The sequence below is a fragment of the Myotis daubentonii genome, chromosome 7 (genome assembly GCF_963259705.1).
Source record: "Myotis daubentonii chromosome 7, mMyoDau2.1, whole genome shotgun sequence".
NCBI classification, from domain to species: Eukaryota; Metazoa; Chordata; class Mammalia; order Chiroptera; family Vespertilionidae; genus Myotis; species Myotis daubentonii.
Window position 1 is genome coordinate 30791954 of NC_081846.1, and position 26836 is coordinate 30818789.

The 26836-nt window shown below is 43.0% G+C and overlaps 3 protein-coding genes and 1 long non-coding RNA gene across 16 annotated transcripts in view; 2 read left to right on the top strand and 2 right to left on the bottom strand.

Annotated features, from left to right (window-relative positions):
- Positions 1-6906, top strand: part of LOC132238332 (nuclear body protein SP140-like protein) — a 131537-nt gene extending 124631 nt beyond the window's left edge. Inside the window, exons 11-15 of the mRNA XM_059703493.1 lie at positions 3806-3921; positions 4603-4711; positions 5021-5098; positions 5309-5440; positions 6463-6906. Of these exons, the coding sequence (XP_059559476.1) occupies positions 3806-3921; positions 4603-4711; positions 5021-5098; positions 5309-5440; positions 6463-6531 (504 nt within the window). The 3' untranslated portion in view covers positions 6532-6906. The remainder of the gene's footprint in view (positions 1-3805; positions 3922-4602; positions 4712-5020; positions 5099-5308; positions 5441-6462) is intronic.
- LOC132238330 (nuclear body protein SP140-like protein) overlaps positions 1-26836 on the bottom strand; it is a 126938-nt gene that overhangs the window by 32140 nt on the left and 67962 nt on the right. The window lies entirely within an intron of this gene.
- Positions 3475-15077, bottom strand: LOC132238334 (uncharacterized). The gene is made up of 3 exons (XR_009453767.1): positions 14795-15077; positions 4621-4845; positions 3475-4003 (listed from the first exon to the last, which is right to left on the bottom strand). It is a non-coding gene; the product is annotated as an uncharacterized LOC132238334 (long non-coding RNA).
- SP100 (SP100 nuclear antigen) overlaps positions 15493-26836 on the top strand; it is a 62964-nt gene continuing 51620 nt past the window's right edge. For all 13 annotated transcript variants that reach the window (XM_059703460.1, XM_059703461.1, XM_059703464.1 and 10 more), the window contains exon 1: positions 15493-15620. In XM_059703460.1, coding sequence (XP_059559443.1) covers positions 15589-15620 — 32 coding nt within the window. In that variant the 5' untranslated portion in view covers positions 15493-15588. The remainder of the gene's footprint in view (positions 15621-26836) is intronic.

Genomic DNA, 26836 nt, shown 5'->3' on the forward strand with positions numbered 1-26836 from the left:
TCATTTATTTACTCATTCACTATGCAATTATTTAATACAGTAAAAATGCTCAATATTCATTACAGAAGTTTGAAATAATATCCTGGACCTCCAGAATTGTTTCAACTTCATTGTTTACCATGGATAAATAATTAATGGAGAGCAGGGTATTCCAGACTCTCCAGAGAGGCAGGCAATGACGTGACCATTTCTCAGGTCATTTTTTAGTGGATCACCCTTGTCTATGACCTCCCTGCATCAGGTGGGGATAAAAGCTGAGGCTTCCTGAAGATAATAAGTCCAAGTCATTCTACTGGATAATCAGTAGCAATGTAAGTCTTGTACCCAGTAGTCAATTTCCTGTGAAAATCAGCCAGGTGCCATCTTGGGATTTGGATAAAAGGAAAATGAGGGTGACCTTCTGGAAGTTGAATTGGAGTACAGAGGAGCTTGGATTCATTTTAACTTTAGAGGAGTGCCCTAGAAGAGTTGCTGATGGTGGTGATCAAACTACCCATGATCAAGACTCCATGGGGAGAAAAAGGCAATTGTTTTAACAATAGTACCCTCACTCTTCTTAATAATCTTTCCTAGGATAGATATTACAGCCCAATTCAGCACTGGCTTATAATACCTCATGCATTAATAACCACACATGTGAGACTAAATCTCAACTCAGGTTCCACACTTTGCACACAAGAATCACCTGAAGACCTTTGAAAAATAACATTGTCTGATCCCACTCTAGATAAAATTTTGATTTAATCATTCTGAGTTATGACTTGGACATTAGAATTGTTAAAATGTCTTCAGATGATTTTGATACGTAAGTTACTCATTCTATGACTTAAGGAGAATACCAATGCCTGTTTCTCAAACCAGACCAATTGATTCAGCACCTATGATGTTGGGACCAGAAATTTAGTATTTTATATACTCGGCTCAGACAATTCAAATGTGCAGCCAAGCTAAGAGACAAAGAGCCAAAGGGAAAAGGCCCTAGACTTTATTACAGATAGGGATACAAGATTCTTGGGCACTTATTACATTTGTTATTTCCTTATTTTTCTGGGAAGTGGGTCACCAATTTCTGGAGAGTGATGATAGCAGTCTGTGAGTGCCTACAATGAGGAGAAGGAAAATGGCCCTGGGCCTCCATGTTAGACCCAGTTTCAAACTCCATTAAGGATGCGGTTCAGGATTCTCTGGAACACTGAATGGGAGCTGTTGGCCAGATGTTCCTTGAGCTTTACACTTTCTCATATATGGCCATTTTTAAAAGCAAAAGAAATGACCAGAATCCTGATTCTCCCCAGATAAGAATTTTCACCCTAAATCAGAGTGACTTTTCATCTTTTATTACTTTCTGCATGAAGAGAAACAACATAGCTGTGCTGCACATTACTGTGCCCATTTACTTCAAGATGAACATTTGTGATCTTTGTGTGCTGCTAACAGAGATATAATACAGACTTTGAGAAACAGAACACTTTTCTCTATGTATTAAGGTGGAACCATTCATTAGAGTCTCAGCATGCCTGTACACAGTGGACCCTACAGAGATGGAACTAACAAAACAAGCTTAACTGTTACTGTGAAAAGGAGTGGGCTTAGTAGGATTTGGAATATGAGTGAGAGTATAGACCCAGGATGTATTCTCAGGTTTGTGGTCAAAGGCAAATATTTTATGAAATGGAAGCACCAGGAAAGAACAGGTAGTGGGTGTGGGGACAGGATAATACATTGTTTTGCCTGGATGAGTTTGGGGTGTGCTTTAAGGGCCCAGGGGGAGATGCTGGGTGAGCATAGGGATGTGCACAAATGCAGAAGACAGGCTGGACGTTTGGGAGCTGGAGACATGGCAATGTAACTGCAGCTTTGAGAGTCATTTGATTATCTGGGGCAATCAAATGGCCAAATATCTAAACCTAAGGGATTCTGTCTAAGTCTTAAAAGAGAAGAGGACACGAAAGGAAACAGATACAGCAGTGAGGCTGATTGACTAAACCCAGGAGAGTGATGGCACTGACCCCATGTGTTCGGAGAAAGGAGAAATGGTCCTGGCAGAGAAAGGTGGATGGTGTCATTCCTGCCTCCTGCTCCTCAATGGACCACTTTCCCTCCACCCAGAACTCATCAATGGGGGGCCAGTCCCCAACTCAGACTCATTTTTGTCACCTGAGATGGTCACAAGAGGGTAGGAATTTCTCCAATAGACAATGGGATAGACAAGATATTTCTATCTATAGAGCAACCCAGAATCTTCTGGGTTCTCTCAGAAGGCAGAACCAGGAAAGCAACCAGGAACAAATATAGTTCCTGATAGTTCCTGATTCATATGTAAATGCTGATTCTCATTTAAAAGAAAGAATAAAGGGGTTTTCTGTTTTAATCACCTCCTTTTCACCCCATTGGTGAGGGAGGGATGTCTACCACACAGTTCGGGAGACAGCAAGTAATGGCATCTGTCACTGGACAGATGGATTGACAGATGTTTATTAGTTACATATACTCCTAAACCAAGGAAAGAAAGCAGTGCCAGCCATGCAGGCCTCGCCAAGGTTGCCCTCAGGAACAGAGGAAGCAACCAGGGGCTATGGAGGGTGAGTTATCCCCTGGTTTCCCTAGGAGGTTATGGCATGCTTGTTTAAATAATTCTTTCGCTGACAGGGAACTGAAACCTGTTATTCCAGGCTGAGCAGGGTTACATGTGGCCCCCTGACAAGGAGCATTGTTTAGCTGTGGGACCTTATCCAGGAGAGCAGATTCAGGAAGGGAACTTGCAGATAGGCTGTTCAAGGCCTTCTCAATTTTACCAAATGTCACAGCAGCACATAATGTTGAACTTTAATGTTAGACTTTACACTGCATTTTCTTCATTAGGATAGGGCTCAGGCACAGGCCAGCTATTTCTCATGAATACATATGTTTGTATATAACACAGTGTATCTTCATATCTGCTCTATAAATTTGGTTGGGTTCAATGAGTAAAAGTTACACCACAGGATTTGGATGGAAATACTGTCAAATTTTATCTTCTTCAAATGAAATTAAGCATGGTTAAAGGCCACACTGAGACTGGTAAGAAATCCAGTATCAGTTGTTTAAGGAGGTCCCTCCCTATTATGTTTATAGAACAAAGCAATTGCCATTCTCTCTGGCCTTTCAGGGATGGAGCCTCCACACCTTACATGCCACACTGAGTCATGGGGCATCTCCCCAGGGTTCTAGTGCCAAAGAGCTCTGTCCTCCCTGGCACGACCTGGTCATCTGTGCCTGTGGTCTTTCCAATTCGAAGACACTGTCATAGGTCCAGGGGTACCCCAGGTACAGAATCCACAGTCCAGGAACCCCTACCAGGCCCTTCAACTCATGGGGAGCCCTCAGCCAAGAAAACAGGATGTAATGTTGTCTTAGAAGTTTATTCCATCTTATCAATTTCTCAATAAACCACCTTTCCTTGCATCATTTTACTCATTATGGTATAGGCAAATCTTTTTGTTCCAGGACCTTGTTTTATTTGCAAGGTAATACAATGGTTCACATTTCTGTAAAATTCATCCTCTCTTTTGTAGCTGATCTTTCTGTGTTAGAGACTCTGGTTTTATAGGAAAACCTTTTCTGTTCACATAGGCCACTCCTCCTGAACTTCACCACAGACCAAGAGTTCTTTTTCTGAATCTCCACTCCATGCAATTGGTTCACAGCTCAGGGAGAAGCACGTAACTTGTCCATGAAGGTTCCCACAAAATCAATGAGTTCCAGATTCCCACAGTGTTGGTCTTCAAGGTCTCAGTGGGGATACAGACATTGTTTTATCTTCTAGCTGAAAAAAGCAGAGAAATGCAAGATCTGTGGGGATGAAGGAAAGCTCTTCAACTGCAGCTGGTGTTTCAGCTTCTTTCATGGGGACTTTCACATCCCACCTGTGGAATCTAAGAGGTTTGTGAGATGCAGACCCCTCTCCTTCTATGGACCTTCTTCCTGCCATGCACACTCCCAATGCAGAGTCTCTCCTTGTGTCCTGATGGGAAAAGAGCAGGGTCAGAAGTACAGGGTCCAGTGATATGATGTGGGGAGCTGTTTAAAGATACTGTCAAGAGGAGGGTAATGTTCCCCTCTCTCCCAGGGAGGTTGAGACTGGTGGCTGGGTTCCTTGCCTACATACCACTACTGTCCTTTCCAGAACTTTCCCACCCAGACTCCTGTTCACAGGAGCACAAATTCTAGTTGTCTGTGTTCTGTGCTTATTCAGAAAAGTCAGGAAACAAAGATATTTTTCCTCATTTTGCTATGTTCTCAACTGGGTAATAGAGGCACAAGGCCCCCAGGGGTTAAGGCCCATTTCCAACACTAAGACTTGTTGGGCAGGGCTACTTGTGCTCCCAGCAGCTCAGAAAGAGAAAGGGGAGCCCATCACTCACCCAGACTCCATATTACACCCAATAAAATTCTGCTTCTACTCTAAGAGCCAGGGTTACCATATGAGAGTCCTAGAGAATCTGGGAGGTGTCCCCTCATTCCCTGGCTGTGCCCATCAGCTATGTCTGAAAGAACAGTGGAAGCTGTGGGAATGGAGGTGTTTCTGGGGCTTGCCTTGCTCACTTATATCTGACATCTCAGGAACAATTGGAAATGTACCTTCTGCAAAATAAAAATGTCTTCACGAAGTCAGCAGCAAGACAGTGAATCTGAGGTCCTGGCAAGACCGATGAGGTCTGAAGAGAAGATGGTGAGTTGAATTTGACCCAAAACATCTCCTTTCTGCTCACATGAGAAGTCAAACAGTCATGGGTGAGGGCAAGAGTTTCAAAGGGTGCCTACTCTTCTGACCATGCCTCATCCACGCTGAAAATTCACCAGAACCTGTTTGCAGAAAGAAAAAGAAAGAAAAAATCTCAGCTATTACATGTTAGTGTCCAAGAACAATCCCTGTTTGGGGAAACTTCCAGTAGACTACTGTGTTCATGTATCTGCCTAGACATGCATTTGGGCTCACTCCTGCCAAGTTGCTTTTCATTCACAGTCTCCTTCTTTGCAGAAATGTGAATTCCTACTCCTAAAGGCCTATTGCCATTTCGAGGGCAACGTTTTTCCGAATATTCCACATGAAAATTATGTGAGTAACAACAACAAACCATGCATAGGCCCCATAATGTTACCCAACCTTGACACAGACACTGGGGAATCTGTGATCTGAAGCCCATGGGAGGGGGTGCATGAGCTGCCTTTACCTTTACCTTGTATTTCCTCTGGATTTTATGGGAATCCACAGAACGTAGACATTGAACTTTGTCAGTAATGCTCCTACTGATATATTTTTCATCAGTTTCAAAAGGCTTCTCAATGCCTAGAGACACTTAGGAGATTGGATGAAATCAAGAATAGTCTAAATGATGGATGTTATGCCCAAGTGGAGGGGTTTGTGCTTGATATGAACAACATCTATCAAGATCCTAAGGTAAGAGGCTCTCCCTACATCCATTTCATTTTCTATATATTGAGTCACTCTGCCTGCATTTCCTGGTACTTGGAGATTTTAGAGTTTCCCTCATCCTATGACAAGCCTATACAAGGAAGGATTCAAGAAGTGACTGGGTTTTTAAATTGAGGGTTTAAGTTCACCAGAGAGAGCAACAGTGAATAAGGAGTTGTCCCTGCAACCAGACTCCAGGCCCCTGAGTGCTAATTCCTCTCCTCAAAGGTGACAGGCGACCATTGAGAACAGTGGTGTCCTCCCTGTTCAAAACCTAAGGAAAAAATTCCTTCCTAAAGTCATGTTATCCTTCTTACCTCTCCCAAATACACTCAATCAGACCTCTCAAAGGTCCCAAACTGCAGATTCCTTTGCATGTTAATGAACCATAAAACATATCACCCGAGGGGAATCAAATTGACAATGTGAAAGGAAGATCACTGATTGCACATCTGTAATATTTGATTGTTACTAAGACCTAACTCCCACTGAAACAAACAACCCAAAACCAATGACTGAGAGTCCTCTGTATAGTAATTATTTCCCATTTCTGTCTAGACAACAAGAGTTAATCATGCTATTAGGAAACAAAAGTTACTCTTACCAGCTTGAGATTTTTGTATTGTTTTGTCTTGCTTTGTTGGTTTGTTTTTGCTTGTTTTTAAATATATTTTTATTGATTTCAAAGAGAAAGGCAGAGGGAGAGAGAGATATAAACATCAATAATGAGAGAGAATCATTGATCAGCTGCCTCCTTCACGCCCCACACTGGGGATCGAGCCCACAACCTGGGCATGTGCCCTGATCAGAAGTAAACCATGATCTCATGGTTCATAGGTGGACGCTCAACCACAGAGCCACACTGCCTGGGCTTAGCTGCTTGAGTTTTTAAACTTATTCTGTTTAATGTAACTTATGTTTAAAACAAGAGTTCTGATCATTTTCCAAAGCACATTGTCTAATGGCACTGATATTGTCATTATTTTTGTCTGTGTGTTTTTTCCCAGCACAATGACTCAGACCTAACAGAAGAGGAATTTAAGAAGAATTTCAAAAAAGTCTTTGCTATTCAGTAAACAAATCAGAACAGTTCACTGGTGTAGTGGATGCTGTTGATACCCTGGAAAATCTCGCTTTCAGGCATATTTCTCATCCCTGCTGTTATGTGTATTGACTGCTTATGCCATCTCTCCCCAGTGTATTTCTTTGGGCCAAATGGAGGCATATTCACCTGAAGGTTAAATCTCTTTGTCCTGGGGGCTGGTTCCCAGCACCAAAGATGAACCAACCATGTGGAGTGATTCATGTTCCTGTGCTCCTCAGGGAATCAGCCTAGAGCTAGTCTTCAGCTATGACCACATCCTTGCTTAGCATTTCCCAGCACAGTGTCCTGCCTCCCTTATCCCTTCTCCTCCCGAGAAAATTCTCACAATAAATCACTGACTAAAGAGTCTTTGTCTCAGGCTTTGTTTTTAGGGAACCCAACTTCACATAATGGTCTAGAAAGCCAGACCTGAGCATGGAGTTCTGAGCTGGATCACTGTCTAGCCAGCTGGCAACAGGTGGAATACTGTTAGTCCCTGAGGTACTAAAACAGTGCAGTTGCAAAACACATTCACCTGTATGAATGAGATATAGGGGAAGAGGCAATTGTCTAACATTTACAAAGAAATAGTAACTATAAGAACTGTGTGATTAGATGGCTATTTCTTTTTAAAAAACTATTTACATACGCTTTTATTAATTTCAGAGGGAGGAGTAGAGAGGGAGAGAGAGAGATAGAAACATCAATGATGAGAGAGAATCATAGACTGGCTGCCTCCTGAAAACTTCCTACTAGAGATTGAGCCTGTAACCCGGGCATATGCCCTAAACAGGAATTGAACCATGGCTCCACGCTCAACCAGAGCCATACCAGCCTGGCTAGGTAGCTATTTCTAAGCTCATTTAAAGTGTCAAAAAGAGTACATGACAAGCTTATATATTAACTACCAACTGCATCTGGAAGGTACACAATATGGAAGGCCTGGTGCAGGCCCTAATTTTAAGAATGTCGGGGAGAAACCAAGATGGCGGCATAGGTTAACGCCGGAGACTGCTGCCTCGAACAACCACTTCAGAGATATAACTACAGGACAGAACAGACATCATCCAGAACCACAGGAAGGCTGGCTGAGTGGAAATTCTACAACTAGGAGGAAAGAGAATATCATACCCAGACTCAGAGGAGGCGCAGTGCTGAAGTGAAATACTCAGGTGCGGAGTGCGCGCACAGAGTGGGCTGGAGGCAGAGGGCGAGGTTGTTGTTTTCAATCGGGAGGGAGTTTCAGACTCTGAGCTCCAGATCCAGGTGAGTCTCTGGGGACCCAGACTCAAACGGGAGAAGCGGGACTGTCTGGCTTCGGTCGGAACTCGAAGGCAGCTTTCTCTCCGAGGTTTGCAGCAGTTGACGGGACTCTGAGAGGCAGAGCCCCTAGGGACGGAACTGAGAGCAGCCATGACTGCTCGCTCCAGCCCGCCCTGTAGATCCCCGGGAACCTGCCCCGCCCAAGCCCAGCGCAGAACCATTTGCCGGATAGCCTCAGGCAAAGGCTAGATTAGCACCACCCTAGAGATCCAGCACAGAAGCTCTCCCACTGCAGACACAGCTGACTCTCATAGCCAGTTAGCCTGGAGGTCAAATCACCCCTGGTATTACCGACAACAATCAAGGCTTAACTACAAGACTGCACACAAAGACCACTAGGGGGTGCACCAAGAAAAGATAAAAAAATGCAGAGACAAAGAAACAGGACGCAAATGTCAGAAATGGAAGATATAGAGCTCAAAACCACACTTTTAAGGTCTCTCAAGAACTGTCTAGAAGCTGCCGATAAACTTAGTAAGGCCCTCGAAAAGACTGGTGAGACCGCCGATAAATGTAGTGAGATCCTCAAGAAATCTAATGAGACCCTCGATGTTGTGATAAAGAACCAACTAGAAATTAAGCATACACTGACTGAAATAAAGAATATTATACAGACACCCAACAGCAGACCAGAGGAGCGCAAGAATCAAGTCAAAGATTCAAAACGCAAAGAAGCAAAAAACACCCAACTGGAAAAGCAAAATGAAAAAAGAATCCGAAAATACGAAGATAGTGTAAGGAGCCTCTGGGACAGCTTCAAGCGTACCAACATCAGAATTATAGGGGTGCCAGAAGATGAGAGAGAGCAAGATATTGAAAACCTATTTGAAGAAATAATGACAGAAAACTTCCCCCACCTGGTGAAAGAAATAGACTTACAGGTCCAGGAAGCGCAGAGAACCCCAAACAAAAGGAATCCAAAGAGGACCACACCAAGACACATCATAATTAAAATGCCAAGAGCAAAAGACAAAGAGAGAATCTTAAAAGCAGCAAGAGAAAGAAACCCAGTTACCTACAAGGGAATACCCATACGACTGTCAGCTGATTTCTCAACAGAAACTTTGCAGGCCAGAAGGGAATGGCAAGAAATATTCAAAGTGATAAATACCAAGAACCTACAACCAAGATTACTTTATCCAGCAAAGCTATCATTCAGAACGGAAGGTCAGATAAAGAGCTTCACAGATAAGGAAAAGCTAAAGGAGTTCATCACCACCAAACCAGTATTATATGAAATGCTAAAAGGTATCCTTTAAGAAGAGGAAGAAGAAGAAAAAGGTAAAGATACAAATTATGAACAACAAATATGCATCTATCAACAAGTGAATCTAAGAATCAAGTGAATAAATAATCTGGTGATCATAATAGAATCAGGGACATAGAAAGGGAATGGACTGACTATTCTTGGGGGGGAAAGGGGTGTGGGAGATGCGGAAAGAGACTAGACAAAAATCGTGCACCTATGGAAGAGAACAGTGGGTGGGGAGTGAGGGCGGAGGGTGGGGCGGGAACTGGGAGGAGGGGAGTTATGGGGGGAAAAAAGAGGAACAAATGTAATAATCTGAACAATAAAGATTTAATTTAAAAAAATAAAAAAAAAGAATGTTGGACTTCTGCCCACGCTGAGTGTCTCAGTTGGTTGAGCATCCTCCTGTGCAGAGAAAGGTTTGCCTCATGGGTTATGTGTTCGGTCCTGGGTCGGGACGTGTACAAGAGGCAACTGATAGATGTTTCTCTCTGTGTCTCTCTCTCCCTCTTCTTCCGTCTAAGCATGTGCTTGGGTGAGGATTATATATTTTAAAAAAAGAATGATAGAACTACAGAGAATACTGAATTCTAAGCTCAGCTTGGACTATTGTGCTTAATTCCTGATAAAGAAAACATCAAGCCCTGAAACTCAGAATGGGGCTTTCTAAGTAGATGCACCTGAGAACTCTGAACTCTAGATCCTTCTGAACCCACTGTCCTGCAAGAGAGACCCCTGTCCCTGTTGGTAGACAGACCACTGCCCTACCACTCCCCCCCCCCCATTTTGCCTGAACTAAAGCAGTGTCCTGCTTCCCTTATCCCTCCTCCTCCCAAGAAAATTCTCACAATAAGTCTCTTCTGCTGGCTGAAGAGATAGTTTACTCCAACAGAGCTGCAGGTCTGGCAACATGTGCTGTCACAGCAAGACGAGTAATTTGTGTAATGGACAACAATATGTCATCAAAAGAGATTATAAATAGATGTTCAGATGGTTGAAAGAGGCATCTGCCATCCCTATTTTATATTCTAACATAGTTTCTCCAGGATTCATTCCCACACACAACCACTGAGCCATGCTGGCCAGCCAGTCCTGGTCCTTTAGAAAGCTCATCCAGAGAACCCAGATAGCCAGGGTGACAAGCCTATGGTTCAGGTGATCCATGGAACCATATCTATAACTCTATCTTAGCAGCAGAGCCCCGCCAATGGCCCTATCCAATTGACTAATACAGCCTATGCCCTCACCCATTCAGGCAGCCTAGCCAGTGAGCCCACACAATCATGAAGCATAGCCTGTAGCTCCACCCAACGAGGGATCCTGGAGGTGACTCTGCCCAATGTGGAACAGTCTCTATCCCCATCCAATGCAGTCTGCCACTGGAGGCCCGACTCAATCAGAAAATGTGGCCAATTACCATGTCCAACATCAGAGAACAGCCAGAAAGTTAACATATTGGGAAGCCCACCCTGTAGCACAGCCAACTTCAGGGAACGACCAACGGCATCACCAGATCTCAGATCACAATCGAAGGCCCAGTATGAGTGTGAAGCCCTTATAGGAGCCCCAACTGAGCATTAAGTCCAGCCAGAGACACCATCAGACTAGGGAACACAGCTTGAAACTCTACCCAACCAGGAGCTATTGCAGAGCCCAGCCTGTAACCCTGACAAATTACAGAGTGCAACCTTGGCACCAACATACCACAAAACACAGGCTGAAACCTCACTCAAAAAGAGGTGACTGCAGAGCTCAGCAAGTGGACCCATCAAGCCCCAGAGTACAGCCAGCAGTTGTGCCTCATCAGGGAGCCCAACCTGCAAGTTCACCAAACCACAGAGCTCAGCCATCATCCAACCACCAACCTCAGAGCACAGGCACTGGCCTTCCCAACTGAGACCCTGATGACATATCCATCTTCTCATGGATGCTATCAGCTCTCCTGTACTGTATTCCAACTTGAGTTGACTGACAAAGGCATTTTTCTGGTTAAGTGAACCTATAAAGTCTATGAGAGGAGATTGCTTACTTAAGTGCACTGATACCAAACAAAGGGAATCAAGGATCATGAATATTCGGGTAAACATCGAACTACTCCAAAAAAAAAACAAACAAAAAAAACTAATAAACTCTAATAACTACCCTTAAAGAAATGGAGGGATATATAAGTTGTCTGACAAAGAATTTGGAATAATCCTCTTAAAGAAGTTCAGTGAACTATAAGAACCCATAGACCAGTTATGGCGAACCTATGACACGCATGTCAGAGGTGACATGTGAACTCATTTTTTGGTTGATTTTTTTTTGTTAAATAGCATTTAAATATATAAAATAAATATCAAAAATATAAGTCTTTGTTTTACTATGGTTGCAAATATCAAAAAATTTCTCTATGTGACACGGCACCAGAGTTAAGTTAGGGTTTTTCAAAATGCTGACACGCCGAGCTCACTGTCATAGACAGACAACTGAAAAAATAAATAAATAAACCAAATGAGAAGTTTAACCAAAAAGAGAAACTACATAAACAATCCAGCCCAACTAGCTATTCCCAGTCAGGACACATGCCTGGGTTGGGGGCTCATTCCCTTAGTGGAGGGGGCAGGGTGAGTGCGGTAGGCAGCCAATAAATAATTCTTTCTCATCATCGATGTTTCCATCTCTATCTCCCTCTCCTTACCTCTCTGAAATCAATAAAAATATATATTTTTAAAGTCTTAAAAAATAAAATAAATAAGTAAAAAGGACTTTTTAAGTGGCCAGGAACAAATTTATTGAAATCAATAAGAATAGCTATTCTGGAATCTTTAATTTAGGCAGAAGTCCTTTGTGCATCCTTCTCTGAGTGTATCCCTCTGAGTCCCTCTGTGCAGGGACAGTTTAAATGATCCTTCTCCCCTGGTGGCGCCTCCCTATGACATCTCACTCCTGTCTCACAACCACTGAGTCTTCACGAAGCTGCAGGGGCCACCTCCACTGCTTCTGTTCTGTTCAGCAACTCTGAGGTCCCATCCGTGGATCCTCCACTCAACAGAAGCACCCACTTACAAGCCAAAAGAAGCAAAGGCCACTTCCCAATGGGCACCTTCTGTGTGCTGAGTGGAGATAATTAGAATGAGCTAAGTGTACAACTTTTCTGGCTACATATGCATCACTTGGCTATCCAAAGGTACAGGACATTCACCATCCAGTGGTCCGTGGACTACTGGAGGTCCGTGAGGTCCAAAAGGTTGGCAACCGCTGGTTTAAGGAAACCTTTGGAGCAGCGTTCGCCAACCGATGGTCCGCAGACCACTGGTGGTCCGTGAAGTCTGAAAGGTTCACCATGATTAGTAATGGATGAAGGCGGAACTTGCAGAAATATTGAGTAGGGCTTCACTGTTCATTCAATGGCCTCCTTCACTGGTACATCCCATCCCAGCTTCTTGTGGTGCCCTGCCAAGCTAACACTCTGGGTCTCGCAGGGAAACCCCAGGTCAAGGTAACTCCCAAGAAACATTCCTCCCCCTTCCTGAGGGCAGGACTGACACCTACAGCCTTGCATTTTTCTTATGAGACAAGTCTGATGTGGAAATGCCTGGTCCCAGTGATGGCAGCAACATTCCACCAGGATTCCCAGGATTAAATATGGTGAACCTTGTAAAAGGTCAGCCTGATTTTTCAGTCATGCAGTTGGACATCTGAGTCAATAAGAGTTGGGTGAGGTGAAGACACTAAGGTTTCGATCCTCCAGGAGGCAGAGAACTGTAATGGTGGAGGAAGGTGAAGACAATCCCTCAGGGGACAGGGGTTGGGGCATGGCAGATATGATACCCCACAACTTCCTTAAAATCTCACATTTTCTCTTAATCAGTCACTCTATGTCATTCATTTTTTAACTTGTTTAATAGTTTTAATTGCTCTACATAGCTCACCACCTAGTAAAATCAACATGCCTGGCAGGGATGTCAGAATGATTCTCTTGTGTGCACCCTAGGAATGCCAGTCTCAAGCCAAGGAGGAGCAGGTTTGAGCAGTTCTGTCTCCAGGAAGGTGAAAAAGGCAAGGTCACTGTGGGGCTTCAGGACAGAATGAACCTCTCTGGGAAACAGAAGGGTTCTCAGGGGGTGGGAGGGGCCACAGTTTCAGGACCCCCCCAATTTTAAACCCAGACTTCTCTGTCCATGTCATAAGCTGGTTTTTGTGCTCATGAACTGCCAAATAATATCAAAATTATCTCAGAATCAAATCCATAAGTCATTTCTCCTTTATTTAGATAGAAATAATGGTGCTCCTATTGCTAATTTAGAGGGTTTAGATAGACACAATCTTGAGAGAACAGGGATAACATGTCCCCCTTCATCCATTACTAATCATGGTGACCCTTTCAGACCTCGTGGACCACCAGTGGTCTAACAATCTTGAGAGATAAGGGATTGTTAGTTTTGGTTTCTCTAAACAGGCAACCAGATGCAGTTCTAAAGAAGCAGTAATACCATGCACGACCAATAGAGAGAAGTGCAGGCGTGGTTGGAGTCAAGTCTGGGAGGAAAGGGCTACCCAGTTGATGGTAATGGGGACTCTTAGATGCTAAAATGAGAAATGTGATGGCAGTAACAGGCTCCTTCCTTTGTTTGTGTCCACCCCGTGTGTCTGAGGCTGGGTGGTCATGAGAGAGAGGCATTATGTGGTTTCAGGGGGTTTCAGGAAGTGTGGTGCTATCCAGCAGTAACCAGGGTACCACAAAAATCTATCCTTGTTCCATTCTGGATACAGGTCACTAACTTCCCCTGAGGTGGAGCCCAGGGCTCCAAATGAAGGGCTGTTGTTATGGTGGTGACTACAGGTTGGGACAGGCCATGTGACCCTGAGCCAGCCTTCTTCCTCTTTGGCCTGCAGCGGGGTGTTTCTCATGCATAGCCCTAGACTTTCCGAATGTGGCCCAGGTAGGATTACTGTGCACCCCTATAGTCTCTTCCTCTTCTGCACGCCTTAACCTCACTCCTTAACCTCTTCTTCCTCTGCCCAGATGTCTCTTCCAGACCCCTTTTCTAAGGATTCACTGCCTTCTCTATAGAGATAATCACATTTCCCCTCCAACAACCCATCTGGATTCTTACCAGCTTTGTAGGAAGACTCAGAAGTCCACAGCTGTACCCTCACTGAACCCAGTCACAAAGGTTCTACTAAGTTCTACCACACCCCAGTCCCTAAAAACTGAAATATTGCCGTTGAGTGCCATCAAGTCTACACAGCCATGCAATTGCCGGGGGTATGACTGCCCACCTCTTTACCCATCTAGGCCACAATGGACAAGAACTCAAGGAGCAAGACATACACCCAGGTGCTTGACTCCTTTCAGGGTGTTTGTTTCCCCGCCCTACTCCTGCCCAAAAAAATGCATGCCTTTCCACCTGAATTCCAAACCAACTGACAGGCAAAAATGTGAGACAGATGGGTTGAAAAATACCAGCGTTCTTCCTCAGAAAAGCTGGGGACATGGTTTGGATGTGTGTGAAAAAATAATTCCTCAATCTGAACCCCAGAACTGGGCTTATCCACAAGGCTCAAGGCTGCTCCAATCAACCACACACATTCCCCACACCCAGACCGCTGTCCCTGTGCACTGGAGCTCAGAGGAGCACAGAGCCCTGGCCCCTCCAGCAGGATGAGCCCAGGGAGACCCACCAAGGAGCAGACTCACCTTCACAGAACTCCAGCCTCAGAGACTCCCAGGAAGAAGGGAGGGCAGGGGGGCCAGGAGTCCTGCTGACTGATGGGCCCCCTCCCAGAAGGGGACATCGGTGTGGGGCCTGAGTGCTCCCACTTCGGTCCCAGGTGCCCTCCACTCCATTTCTGCATCCGCAGAGGTGCCGGGTCTTCATTCTCTGCACCAGAAGCTGCTGATGCTGTTGCCTCCGCTTCCTCCTGCCCCTGAATTCTCAGGTCTGGGACTCTGCCTCCTCTCAGGGACAACCCTGTCCCCACAGGGTCTCCCAGGCTGGAGACTCAGCCCACAACTATTGTCTGAATGGAAACTGCTCCTGGTGAAGCTAAGGAAGCATGTCCCCTGGGTGTTTTCTCTGCCCCTGGTCCCTTTTCAGTCGCTGCCTCTCCTGCTCTCCAGGTTTCCAGGCCCCATAGCTAGGCTATTTTCCTGTTTTTGGAGTCGTTGCTCAAACAAGAAGACTCCTGGGGGCTGGCCCTGGCCCTCCCCTTGGGTCCTCCTCCCCTTGCCTCCTGGTCCTGACTGTCTCTTTTTGTCCTCCATTCCTGCTGCCACATGTCCTGATGGCTGAGAACGACTGCGGGGCTGCAGAAGGAGGGAGACATGTCTGAAAACACTCAGAAAGTTAGTTTCACTTCTAATTTCCCCATTTGGGAGGAGCTCTCCTCGGGTGATTGTACACACTTCCTGCTCAGGGCTGGGCAGCCACACTAGACGCAGGCTGGGGACACAGGAGGGCCCCAGGCCCAGAAAGGGCCCAGGGCAAGACGATGGCCAGTGAGGGCACCGACCTCAGCACCAGGTCAGTCTCTGTCTCCCTTTAACTTTCTCTCAGGTTGTGCTGCTGCTTTAGTGTGTGTCATTAGACACTCCTGTAAACCTTGACCTCATCCTGCTTTACAAGAACACTCATGTGCAATGTAATGAAATGCAGGAATACATGTGAGGGAATCAGATCTTTAAACTGCAGACGGACAGCTGCTGGTATGAGTGCAGCTGCCACAACCCACAGGACTCTTGTCTTACAGCTACTCCTCAGCTGTGGGCCACCTGGACTCGGCTGTCCTTTCTGACGCAATTTGTTATTTTCTCATGATCTCTGAACCCTCTATTTTCCCTCGAGGCCCCTCTGCCTTCACCTAGGTTCTTTTCAAAGAGGGTACTTTAGAAAATATAAAGTTCTGGGTGCCTTGGTCTCATACCTGAACTAGAGACGGGTCAGTGGCAGGCCTAGTCCCATCTCTGGCTGGGGCCCTAGACTCTCCCTCCAGGGATCTTGATCTAAGGGAGTAAGAGAAAAAGAAAAGGCCAAGACATGAAAGACTAGTGCAGGCTGAGTATTTTCATCTGCACTTTGAGTTTCTGCTCTGTAATGGGTTATACCTCTGACAAGGCAAAGGCCAGAAATCCTATCCTTTTCTCTAGTAATTACTTAATATGTTTAACCTTTTTTAATAGAAAAGAATTACATTTTATATTCTTGCTCATAAAATTTCAAATGACATGCAAGTGTGCAGAGGGGAAAGTCCCCTTCCCTTGCCACCTACCTGAAGCTGTCAGTCCTGGCCCTGTTGAGTGTTGTGGGCACAGCCTTCCACGTCTCTTTCTCTGCGTTCACACATATAAATGATTTTCCAAATATATAATTTGTGTTTTGTTTTTTAACAAAAAGGATTACATCGTATATGCTATTTTGCATTGTTAATTATTTTAATAGTGAAAATATTGAAGTTTTTTCACATTAATGAACATACAGATCTCCTCCATTCTTTTTATTTTTTTATTTTTTTAAAATATATTTTTATTGATTTTTTACAGAGAGGAAGGGAGAGGGATAGAGAGCTAGAAACATCGATGAGAGAGAAACATCGATCAGCTGCCTCCTGCGCACTCCCCACTGGGGATGTGCCCGCAACCAAGATACATGCCCTTGACCAGAATTGAACCCGGAACCCTTCAGTCTGCAGGCTGACATTCTATCCACTGAGCCAAACCGGTCAGGGCAATTCTCCATTCTTTTTAAAAGCTGCATACTACTCCATGGAATCAATATGCCCTAATTTTTTTTTTAAAGAAGTTTTATTTTTTTTTATTTTTTAAAATTCTTTATTGTTTAAAGTATTACATATAGTATTACATATGTCTCCTTTTTCCGCCATTGACCTCTCCCTAGCCACCCCGAATCCCCCACACACATGTCCTCACCCCCCTAGTGTCTGTGTCCATTGGTTATGCTCATATGCAAACATCCAAGTCCTTTAGTTGATCTCTTATGCCCCACCTCCCTCCCCTGCCTTCCCTCTGAAGTTTGACAGTCTGTTCAATGCTTCTCTGTCTCTGGATCTGTTTTTTTTTCATAGATTAATGTTGTTCATTATTTCCACATATGAGTGAAATCATGTGGTATTTATCTTTCTCCAACTGGCTTATTTCGCTTAGCATAATGCTCTCCATGTCCATCCATGCTATTGTGAATGATAAGAATTCCTTCTTTTTTACAGAAGCTTAGTATTCCATTGTGTAGATGTACCACAGATTTTGAATCCACTTATCTGCTGATGGGCACTTAGGCTGTTTCCAAATCTTAGCTATTGCAAATTGTGCTGCTAAGAACAAAGGGGTGCATATGTCCTTTCTGATTGGTGTTTCTTATTTCTTGAGATATATTCCTAAGAAGTGGGATTACTGGGTCAAATGGGAGTCCCATTTTTAATTTTTTGAGGAAACTCCATAATGTTTTCCATAGTAATATGCCATAATTTTTAAACCATTCTCTTCCATTGACAGATACTTAGGTCATTTCAACAAGCTGTGATAACAACAAGTATGTATTTCTCTTTTTTGCATGTATATACACTAGAGGCCTGATGCACAAAATTCGTGCAAGAGTAGGCCTTCCTTCCCCTGGTTGCTGGCACTGGCTTCCCTCTGTAACCTGGGACCCAGGCTTCCCTCCAGCCCTGGCTTTGTCCAGAAGGACATCTGGAATGATATTGGGAATGATGTCTCGTCTAATTAGCATATTACCCTTTTATTATTATAGATATATGAATTTGTCTTGTGTCAGTAACCAAAAAATCAAATTGTTGAGGCAACGAATACTAATGCTTATTTACATATTCTGCCAAGCTGCCTTTCTAAGGAACTGAACCAATATATTCTGCTACCAATAGCGAATGAGATGAATCATTTCCCAACACCCATTTTCACAGATTCATTCAGTTAATTTGCATTTTCTGATTACATGGGAGGTGAAGGTGTTTTGTGTCTATTGGTTATTTAAATTGCCTCTTAGGTGAGTTGCTGGCTTATTTATTGCCAGTGCTATTAGTTGAAGTGATTGTCTTTTCTTTGATGATAAAGGAGGGGTTGTTAAATATTCTGAAATTTATAAATTTACTTTCCTTTTCTTTAATTTTGTTTATGGTGACTTCTACTTGTAAAGCTTGAAATTTGAAGACTTATTATAATATTGATTTTATAAAATAAATATACTCTGGTTATTATGAATAAATAGAAGTGATGCTGAAAGTTACTGGTGAATTCCATGCACACCATCTTCAACCATAGTTCTCGTGTTCTTAAGGTGGCAGAGTCAACTCTACCTTTACTTCAGTGAAAGTTTCTTCTCTACTATCTTCAAAAATGTATTCTTATTTAATTTGGGGACAAAACTATTCTTCCATTGATGCAACTTTAGCCTTCACAGCTTTATCTGTCCCTAATAAATCTTCTCTTTTTCTCTTTATTTTCTTTTGTCTCAAACCTTTCTTCTGTAAGAGTTATTTAATTTTTAGTCTTTTTTTTTGGTTTCTTGTTATATCTAACTGGAGGCCTGGTGCACGACATTTGTGCACCTGGGGGAAGTGGGGGAGGAGGGGTACCTCAACCCAAACTGCGCCCTTTTGCAATCCAGATCCCTCAAGACTCCGTTGTCCTTTGGGCTGCCGCATTCACCAGCCATGAGCCTGGCTTGTAGCTGAGAGGCACTCCCCCTGTGGGAGTGGACTGACCACAGGGGGCAGCTTCTGCATTGAGCATCTGCCCCCTGGTGGTCAGTGCATGTCATAGCAACCAGTCATTCTGCCGTTCAGTTGATTTGCATATTACCCTTGTATTATATAGGATATTTTTTTTAAGTTGGTTGTGTTTTCTTGAGGGGGTGTCTTAATTTCCCTCAATAGCTCTGCAAACTCTATTATTATTTTTTAATGGTCACAGAACTAATTTTATTTTTTAACTTTATTTAAGCTTGACTTTAAACCACATGTTATTATATCAGCCCATTGGTGCACAGTTGCTTTATTTAGTTGTTTCTGTGATATTAAGTGCTTTGGGGATGTGTTCCTCACCCTCTGGGTTATTCTTCCAGATTGACCCTGTCTGCAGTTTTGGTGCCTGTGTTGCTTCACTTTCTTTCTATTTATTTATTTATTTATTTATTTATTTATTTATTTATTTACTAGAAGCCCAGCACACGAAATCATGCGGCCCTGCCCACCCGTGCCAGTCTTTGGTCATTACGGCATTATGGCCACTGGGTTTTTATCTATATAGATTTATTTATTTATTTATTTATTTATTTATTTATTTATTGTTTGCGTGTCTGTTTTCCATCACCATTTATCCCCTCTATGTCCTTTTCACCTCCACCCATACCCCAATACCCCACTCCCCAACCACCACACTTGTATTGCTACACTCTCTTTGTCACGTGCCTGCCATGGTTTTACAGCCCATTTCAGTCGTGCTTGACTTAGGCAGCTCTCCCCTCTTCCCCAGTTCGCACTGTCCTCATCTGGGTTAACCATCCTTTTCCCCTCTGCTCTTACCAAGGGGCCACATGAGCAGAGTCTGTTCTGTTCTCTCTTCTCTGTCATTGGCCCACAAGAGTCTCTCCTTATGCCTCACCGACTGTCATAGCTCCATATGAACTCTTGACACTTGGTAGAGTACATCTCCCCATCTTCTTTTCTTCTTCAAAGTGTCATGACCCTTTGCATCTCCAAATCAGCATGTCAAAATCTTGTTCAGATTTTTTTTTTAAGATCGTAATGATTCTATGGATTGATTAAAAGAGAATTGACATATTTATAATATTGTGTATTCTACCTCATTAATATGGCATATGTATACTATTAATTAAAAATATTTTCTGATGAAATTTATATTTTTTTCCTTCTGCTAGATTTATTTGTAATTTATTTATTTGTAAATACTTGATATATTTAGGCTATTAAATCTACATAATTTAAAATGAACTTTCTAGCTGTTTGTTATCTACACTAATAAAAGAGAAAAATGGTAATTGGCGTATGACGCTACCCTTTTCATTGGCTAATCAGGGCTATATGCAAATTAACTGCCAACTAAGATGGCAGTTAACTGACAACAAAGATGGTGGTTAATTTGCATATGTAGGCACAATGCAGGGAGGCGAAAGGGAAAGCAGGAAGAAGCCCCCTGCCACTGACAATGATCGGAAACCCAGTGGGGAGCTGGGGCCGCCTTTGCCCTGGGGCCACCTTTGCCCTGCCCCCCAGCCATGATCGGAGAATCAGGGGCCTTTGCCACCCTGGCCAGTGATAGCAGGAAGTAGGGGTGGAGCCAGCGATGGGAGCTGGGCATGGTTGAAGCTAGCAGTCCCAGGAGCTAGGGGTCCCTTGCCTGGGCCTAAAGCGGAGCCCACGATCGCAGGGCCACTGCAGCTGCAGGTCCCCGCTGCCCAGGCCGGACGCCTCAGCCACAGGCGTTAGGCCTGGGCAGGGGCGGAGCCTGCAACCAAGGGGAGCTGGGGGTCCCCTGCAAAGGCCAAATGCCTTGGCCAGAGGCGTTAGGCCTGGGCATGGGCAGAGCCTGCAACTGCGGGGAGCTGGGAGTCCCCTTCCCAGGCCTAATGCCTCGGCCAGAGGCATTAGGCCTGGGCAGGGGCGGAGCCTGCAACTGCGGGGAACTGGGGGTCCCCTGCCCAGGCCTGACACCTCTGCTGGAGGCCTCAGGCCTGGTCAAGGGGCCGATATGGTGATTGGTGATCGGAGGGTGATGAGGGTCAACTCCTCTGGCCGAGGCATCAGGCCTAGGTGGGGGGCTGGGGGTCCCCTGCCCAGGCCTGATGACTGGGCCAGAGGCATCAGGCCTGGGTGGGGGGCAGAGCCGGGGATTGGAGGGATATGATGGTCCCCTTGCCCAGACCTGAAGCCTGGGTCAGAGGCGTCAGGCTTGGGCGGGGGGTGGAGCAAGCGATCAGAGGGAGATGGGGGTCTCCTGCCCAGGCATGATTCCTGGGCCAGAGGCCTCAGGCCTGGGCGGGGGTCAGAGCCAGTGATCGGGGGGAGATGGGGGTCCCCTGTCCAAGCCTGACACCTCTGGCGGAGGCGTCAGGCCTGGGCAAGGGGCCGATCAGGCAATCGGAGGGTGATGGGGGTCTACGCCTCTGGCCAAGGCATCAGGCCTGGGCAAGGGGCAGAGCCAGCAATCGGAGGGGTCTGGGGGTCCCCTGCCCAGGCCTGATGCCTGGGCCAGAGGCATCAGGCCTGGGCTGGGGGCAGAACCAGTGATGGGGGGAAATGAGGGTCCCCTGCCCAGGCCTGCCGCCTCTGTCAGAGGCGTCAGGCCTGGGCAAGGGGCCGATCCTGTGATTGGAGGGTGATGGGGGTCAATGCCTGAGGGCTCCCAGTATGTGAGAGGGGGCAGGCTGGGCTGAGGGACACTGTCCCCCCCGGCCCCCACACCCAGTGCACGAATTTTGTGCACCGGGCCCCTAGTTAAGATATAAAAGTAAATTAAAATTTTGCCAAACTCTTTTCATTTCCAGTGACTTTGGAGAAATATATACATATTAATTTACATAATATATTTATAATGACAGTTTTGTTTCTACAAATCTGATTCTTACTAGTACACTTATTATTTCTTTTTCTTGCCTGTGTTGGCCAGGACTTCCATTATTATGGTGAATACAAGTAATAATAGTAATCATCTATACCTTAAGCCCAATCCCAAAGGGAAAGCTTTTTCTCATTGTACCATTATGGATAATGTTTGCAGTGGATTTTCTTTTTTAATATGGAAACTTGGACAGATTAAAGAAGTTTTATAGTGGCATCTGATATTTTCAATGTGTGAGGTGTTTCTCGTCCTGTTTTCTACTTTTTCTGCTATTCTCACTTGGAAATATTTTTTAAAAAATAAATGATTGCTTTGGAATAATTTTATATTTACATTAAAGATGTGAAGTTACCACAGAACTTTCTGTATACTGCACACCTAGTTTCATTTCCTGTTATATTATCCTTTTACACTATTGGGTATAATTTTCAAAACTGAAAAGCCAACATGAGTACATCAGTGTTAACTAAACCACAGACTTTTGTGTTCATTTGTTTTTTTAATTGCAACTTTTTTTAATTTTTAAATTACAATTTATATTCAATATTACTGTGTATTTTCAGAGTTTCAGGTGTACCATATAGTGGTTAGATAATCATATACTTTACAAAATGTTCCCACTGATATTTTCAGTATGCAACTGTCAGCAGACATAGTTATTATATTACTAGTGGCCCCATGCACCACAGATTCGTGCACATTGAAAGGAAATTAATTAGAAGAAATATTTTAATATCGCTATTCACCCTTTCTCTATAATAGAAGTGTCAGAGATGATAGAAAATTAGTAAAATGTATACAAAAATAGTATATAAATTGATTAATAAATCAATAATAACAACATGAGGACAACCAAGATGGCGGCATAAGGTATATACCTGTACGTGCCGCCCCTCCCCCCCCCCCACAACCACATTAAAACTACAACTAAATGACAAAACGGCGATCATCCAGAACCATGGGAAAGCTGGCTGAGTGGAAGTTCTACAACTAGAAGGAAAGAAAAAAGTGCATTGAGGCTGGGTAGGAGGTGCAGAGGTGCCAAGAGCAGAGGGAAGTGGCCAAGATGCAGAGACAAAGAAACATGTCACAAATGAAAGAAATGGAGGAAAGCAGATTACTGGATTTGGAGTTCAAAACCACAGTGATAAGGTTACTCAAGAATCTTCTACAAACCTCCGAGGAACTTAGTGAGACCTTCAAGGATCTTAATGAGAATGCCAAAAAAAATGGAAAAGGACCAGTCAGAAATCAAGCATACACTGACTAAAATAAAGAATAATATACAGAGATCCAACAGAAGACTAGATGATCCCAAGAACCAAGTCAAAGATTTGAAATACGAAGAAGCAAAAAACACCCATCTGGAAAAGCAAAAGTAAAAAAGAATCCAAAAATATGAAGATAGTGTAAGGAGCCTCTGGGACAACTTCAAACGTACCAACATCCGAATTATTGGGGTGCCAGAAGAAGAGAGAGAGCAAGATATTGAAAGCTTATTAGAAGAAATAATGACAGAAAACTTCCCCTACCTGATGAAAGAAATAGACTTACAAGTCCAGGAAGCAAAGAGAATCCCAAATAAGAGGAATCCAAAAAGGACCACACCAAGACACATCATAATTAAAATCCCAAGGGCGAAAGACAAAGAGAGAATCTTAAAAGCAGCAAGAGAAAAACAGTTACCTACAGGGGAATACCCATAGGACTGTCAGCTGATTTCTCAACAGAAACCATGCAGGGCAGAAGGGAGTGGCAAGAAATATTCAAAGTGATGAATAGCAAGAACCTACAACCAAGATTACTCTACCCAGCAAAGCTATCATGTAGAATTGAAGGTCAGATAAAGAGCTTCACAGACAAGAAAAAGCTAAAGGAGTTCATCATTACCAAACCAGGATTATATAAAATGCTGATGGGTATTCTTTAAGAAGAGGAAGAAGAAAAAGGTAAAGATAAAAATTATGAACAGCAAAGGAACAACAAATGCATATCTATCAACAAGTGAATCTAAAAATTAAGTCAATAAAAAAAATCTGATGAACAGAATAAATTGGTGAATATAATAGAAGCAGGGGCATAGAAAAGGAGTGGACTGACAATTCTCAGGGGGAAGGGGTTGTGAAGGGGGTGCAGGAAGAGATTGGACAAAAATCTTACACCTATGGATGAGGACAGTTGAGGGGGGTAAGGGCATGGGGTGGGGTGGAAACCAGGTGGAGGGGAGCTATGGGGGGGGGGGAAAGAGCAACATCTGTAATAATCTGAACAATAAAGATTTATTTTAAAAAAGAAATATGAATTTGGAAAAAAATAATAACAACATGATAAAACAACAGACATGATATAAAAATAAAAAACATGATATAAAAACAATATTGATAAAAACAAAGACTGATAAATTGATTAAATTTATTCTAATATCTCCCTGTATACCATATTAAGAGTAAAAACACTTTCAGAGTGCTTGACGAATTTTTCTTCTAATGAACTTTAACATCTTTAACTTTAACATCACATGCTCTTCTAACTCGAGAGAAAGCAACATATAACTGACCATGTCCGAAAACGGGTTCAGGTAGGAATATTCCTACTCTGTCTAGAGTTTGTCCTTGTGATTTATTATTAGTAATCGCAAATGATGGCATCATGGCAAACTGTCTTAGAATTAATTTAAATGGGAGGCCAGTGTCAGATGAGGACAGATATCACACATGCGCAAGTCAACATTTATTTTTAAATTGCCAGTGCGCGTCATATGTACTGGCCAGTTGGTCGGACTGTCAGATGGATGGACAGTCAGTAACTTAGTCTTTTATATGGAGAGATATATAGATATATAGATATATAGATATATAGATATATAGATATATAGATATATAGATATATAGATATATAGATATATAGATATATGGATATATAGATATATAGATATATAGATATATAGATATATGGATATATATGGTTAATCTTTAGTTTTATTTTTCCACCTTACTCAAAAATTATATTTAAAAAATTGTATGTACTCCAATTTGCCAATGTTATCCTCCTGTGTCTTTCATAAGAATGTATACGCACACACACACACACACACACACACACACACACACACACACACACTTGGATTTTGTGTGTCCTCATTACCAATTCTTCCCAAACACTCTACAGAGCTATGAAACTCTTCTCAATATGGTGAGACACATTAGATAATTGATCAGTTCTGTTTATTTTCTTAGAGAAGCTCTCCTGGAACCCTTTATTCTCCTGCTCTAATTACATCTGATTGCTTCAGGCCACCAAGGCTGACCTTCTGAAGCTTGATCTCTCTCAGGTTGCACCCTGTTTTTGGGGTTTTATGTATTCCCCTTTCTTGTTTTATTCCCTCATTTTGAGTTGCACATTATCCATAGCCTCCTGAATAAAATCAGAAGGTATGCATATATTTTAAGTTCATTCGTGGATTTTTTTAAATGATTATTTTTGTCCTCACACTTGTGTGAAAATTTGGTAATGAAAAAGGCCTATTCCAGAAATGAATTCAGTCCATTGTCTTGCAGTTTACTATTAGCAATACTATCATTAGTATTTTACTACCATTAGTATTGCTAATGAGAGCTCTGCTGCTATTCTGATTTTGATTCTTTCTTTGTATGTCACTTACTTTGACTCTGAGACTTTCTGGTTCTTTAATCACTTGATTTCATGATAATTTGCTCTGGTGTTGGTTTTAATCATTGTTTTGGATACTTTAGAGCTCTTTCAAATGGAAACTGATTTATTTCAATTCACATGATTTTACTTCCAATATTTCTTCAATAATTTCTTCCCTTCTGCCTCTCTCTTCTATCTTTTGGGAATTCCTGGTAGTTAGATAGTAGGTCTCATAGGTTAATCCTCTACAAGCTTTCTGTTTTTGTGTTTGATTGGCAATATTTGATAATTTTTTCTTTTTGCCATATTTTTAATTTCTAACAGCTCTTTTTTATGTTTCTCCTTTTTTATACAATCGTGTGTGTGTGTGTGTGTTTATTGATTTTAGAGAGAGAAAGGGAGGGAGAGAGAGAAACATTGATGACAGAGAGCCATCAATAAGCTGCCTCCTGCGCACCCGCTACTGAAGATTGAGCCTGCAATCCAGACGTGCACCCTTACTGGGAATCAAATCAGTGATCTCTTGGTGCATGGGACGATGCTCAACCAACTGAGCCATGCAGGCCAGGTTTATACCATCCTCTTTTTTAGTAAATCTAATCTTTTCTCTCTATTCCTGAGGATGATAATGTTTTTAATTCATCTGTTTCTTCCAAGGTTCTTTTAAGAGTTCATTTTTCCCCAGTTCCTGCCCCATTATTTGTTTGTTCTCAGAGATCCCTCAAACATCCACTGGGTGTCCAGCCGCATTTAGAAATGAGACATGAACACCTGATTAGGGCTATGTTAATGAATGGATGCCTCTAGATGACTGGTGAGCTTCAATAAGCCAGTTTTGCTTTTCACCTCCCCACCTGTCTTCTGAAGTAATGGTGCTTCTGATTCCTGAATCCTTTCACAATTCAGAAACCCAAATTGGCTTGCCTCTTGCTAGTTTCCCCGTATAAGTAATTACATGTTTTCTAAAGATTTATTGCGCTATTTAAATACAAAAATTATGACATTAATGTATACATCTTCATGAATTTAGACATATCCATACATTTATAATACCATCACCACAAGCAAGGTACTAAATATGTTCATCATCTCCAAAAACATTTTTATGCTTGTTAACTATAGGTACCATTTTATAGTAGATCTCTAGAACATATTCATCTTTCATAACTGAATCTTTATACCCACTGGAAAACAATTTCCCATCTCCCTCTCTCCCACTCCTGGACACTACTATTCTGTTATCTTTGTTTTGGATACCTCATGTAAGTGGAATCATGCAGTATTAATCCTTCTGTGACTGATTTGTGTCACTTAGCATAATGTTCTCTAGTTTAGCCTGAATCTGTGAAACATTTTGACATTGTTCTTGGCAATAATTTCTTGGATTTGACACCAAACACACAGGCAACAAATCATTAAGAATTTCAAAACTGGAAAACTATACTTGGACAAGGATTAACAACAACAATAAAGATTTGT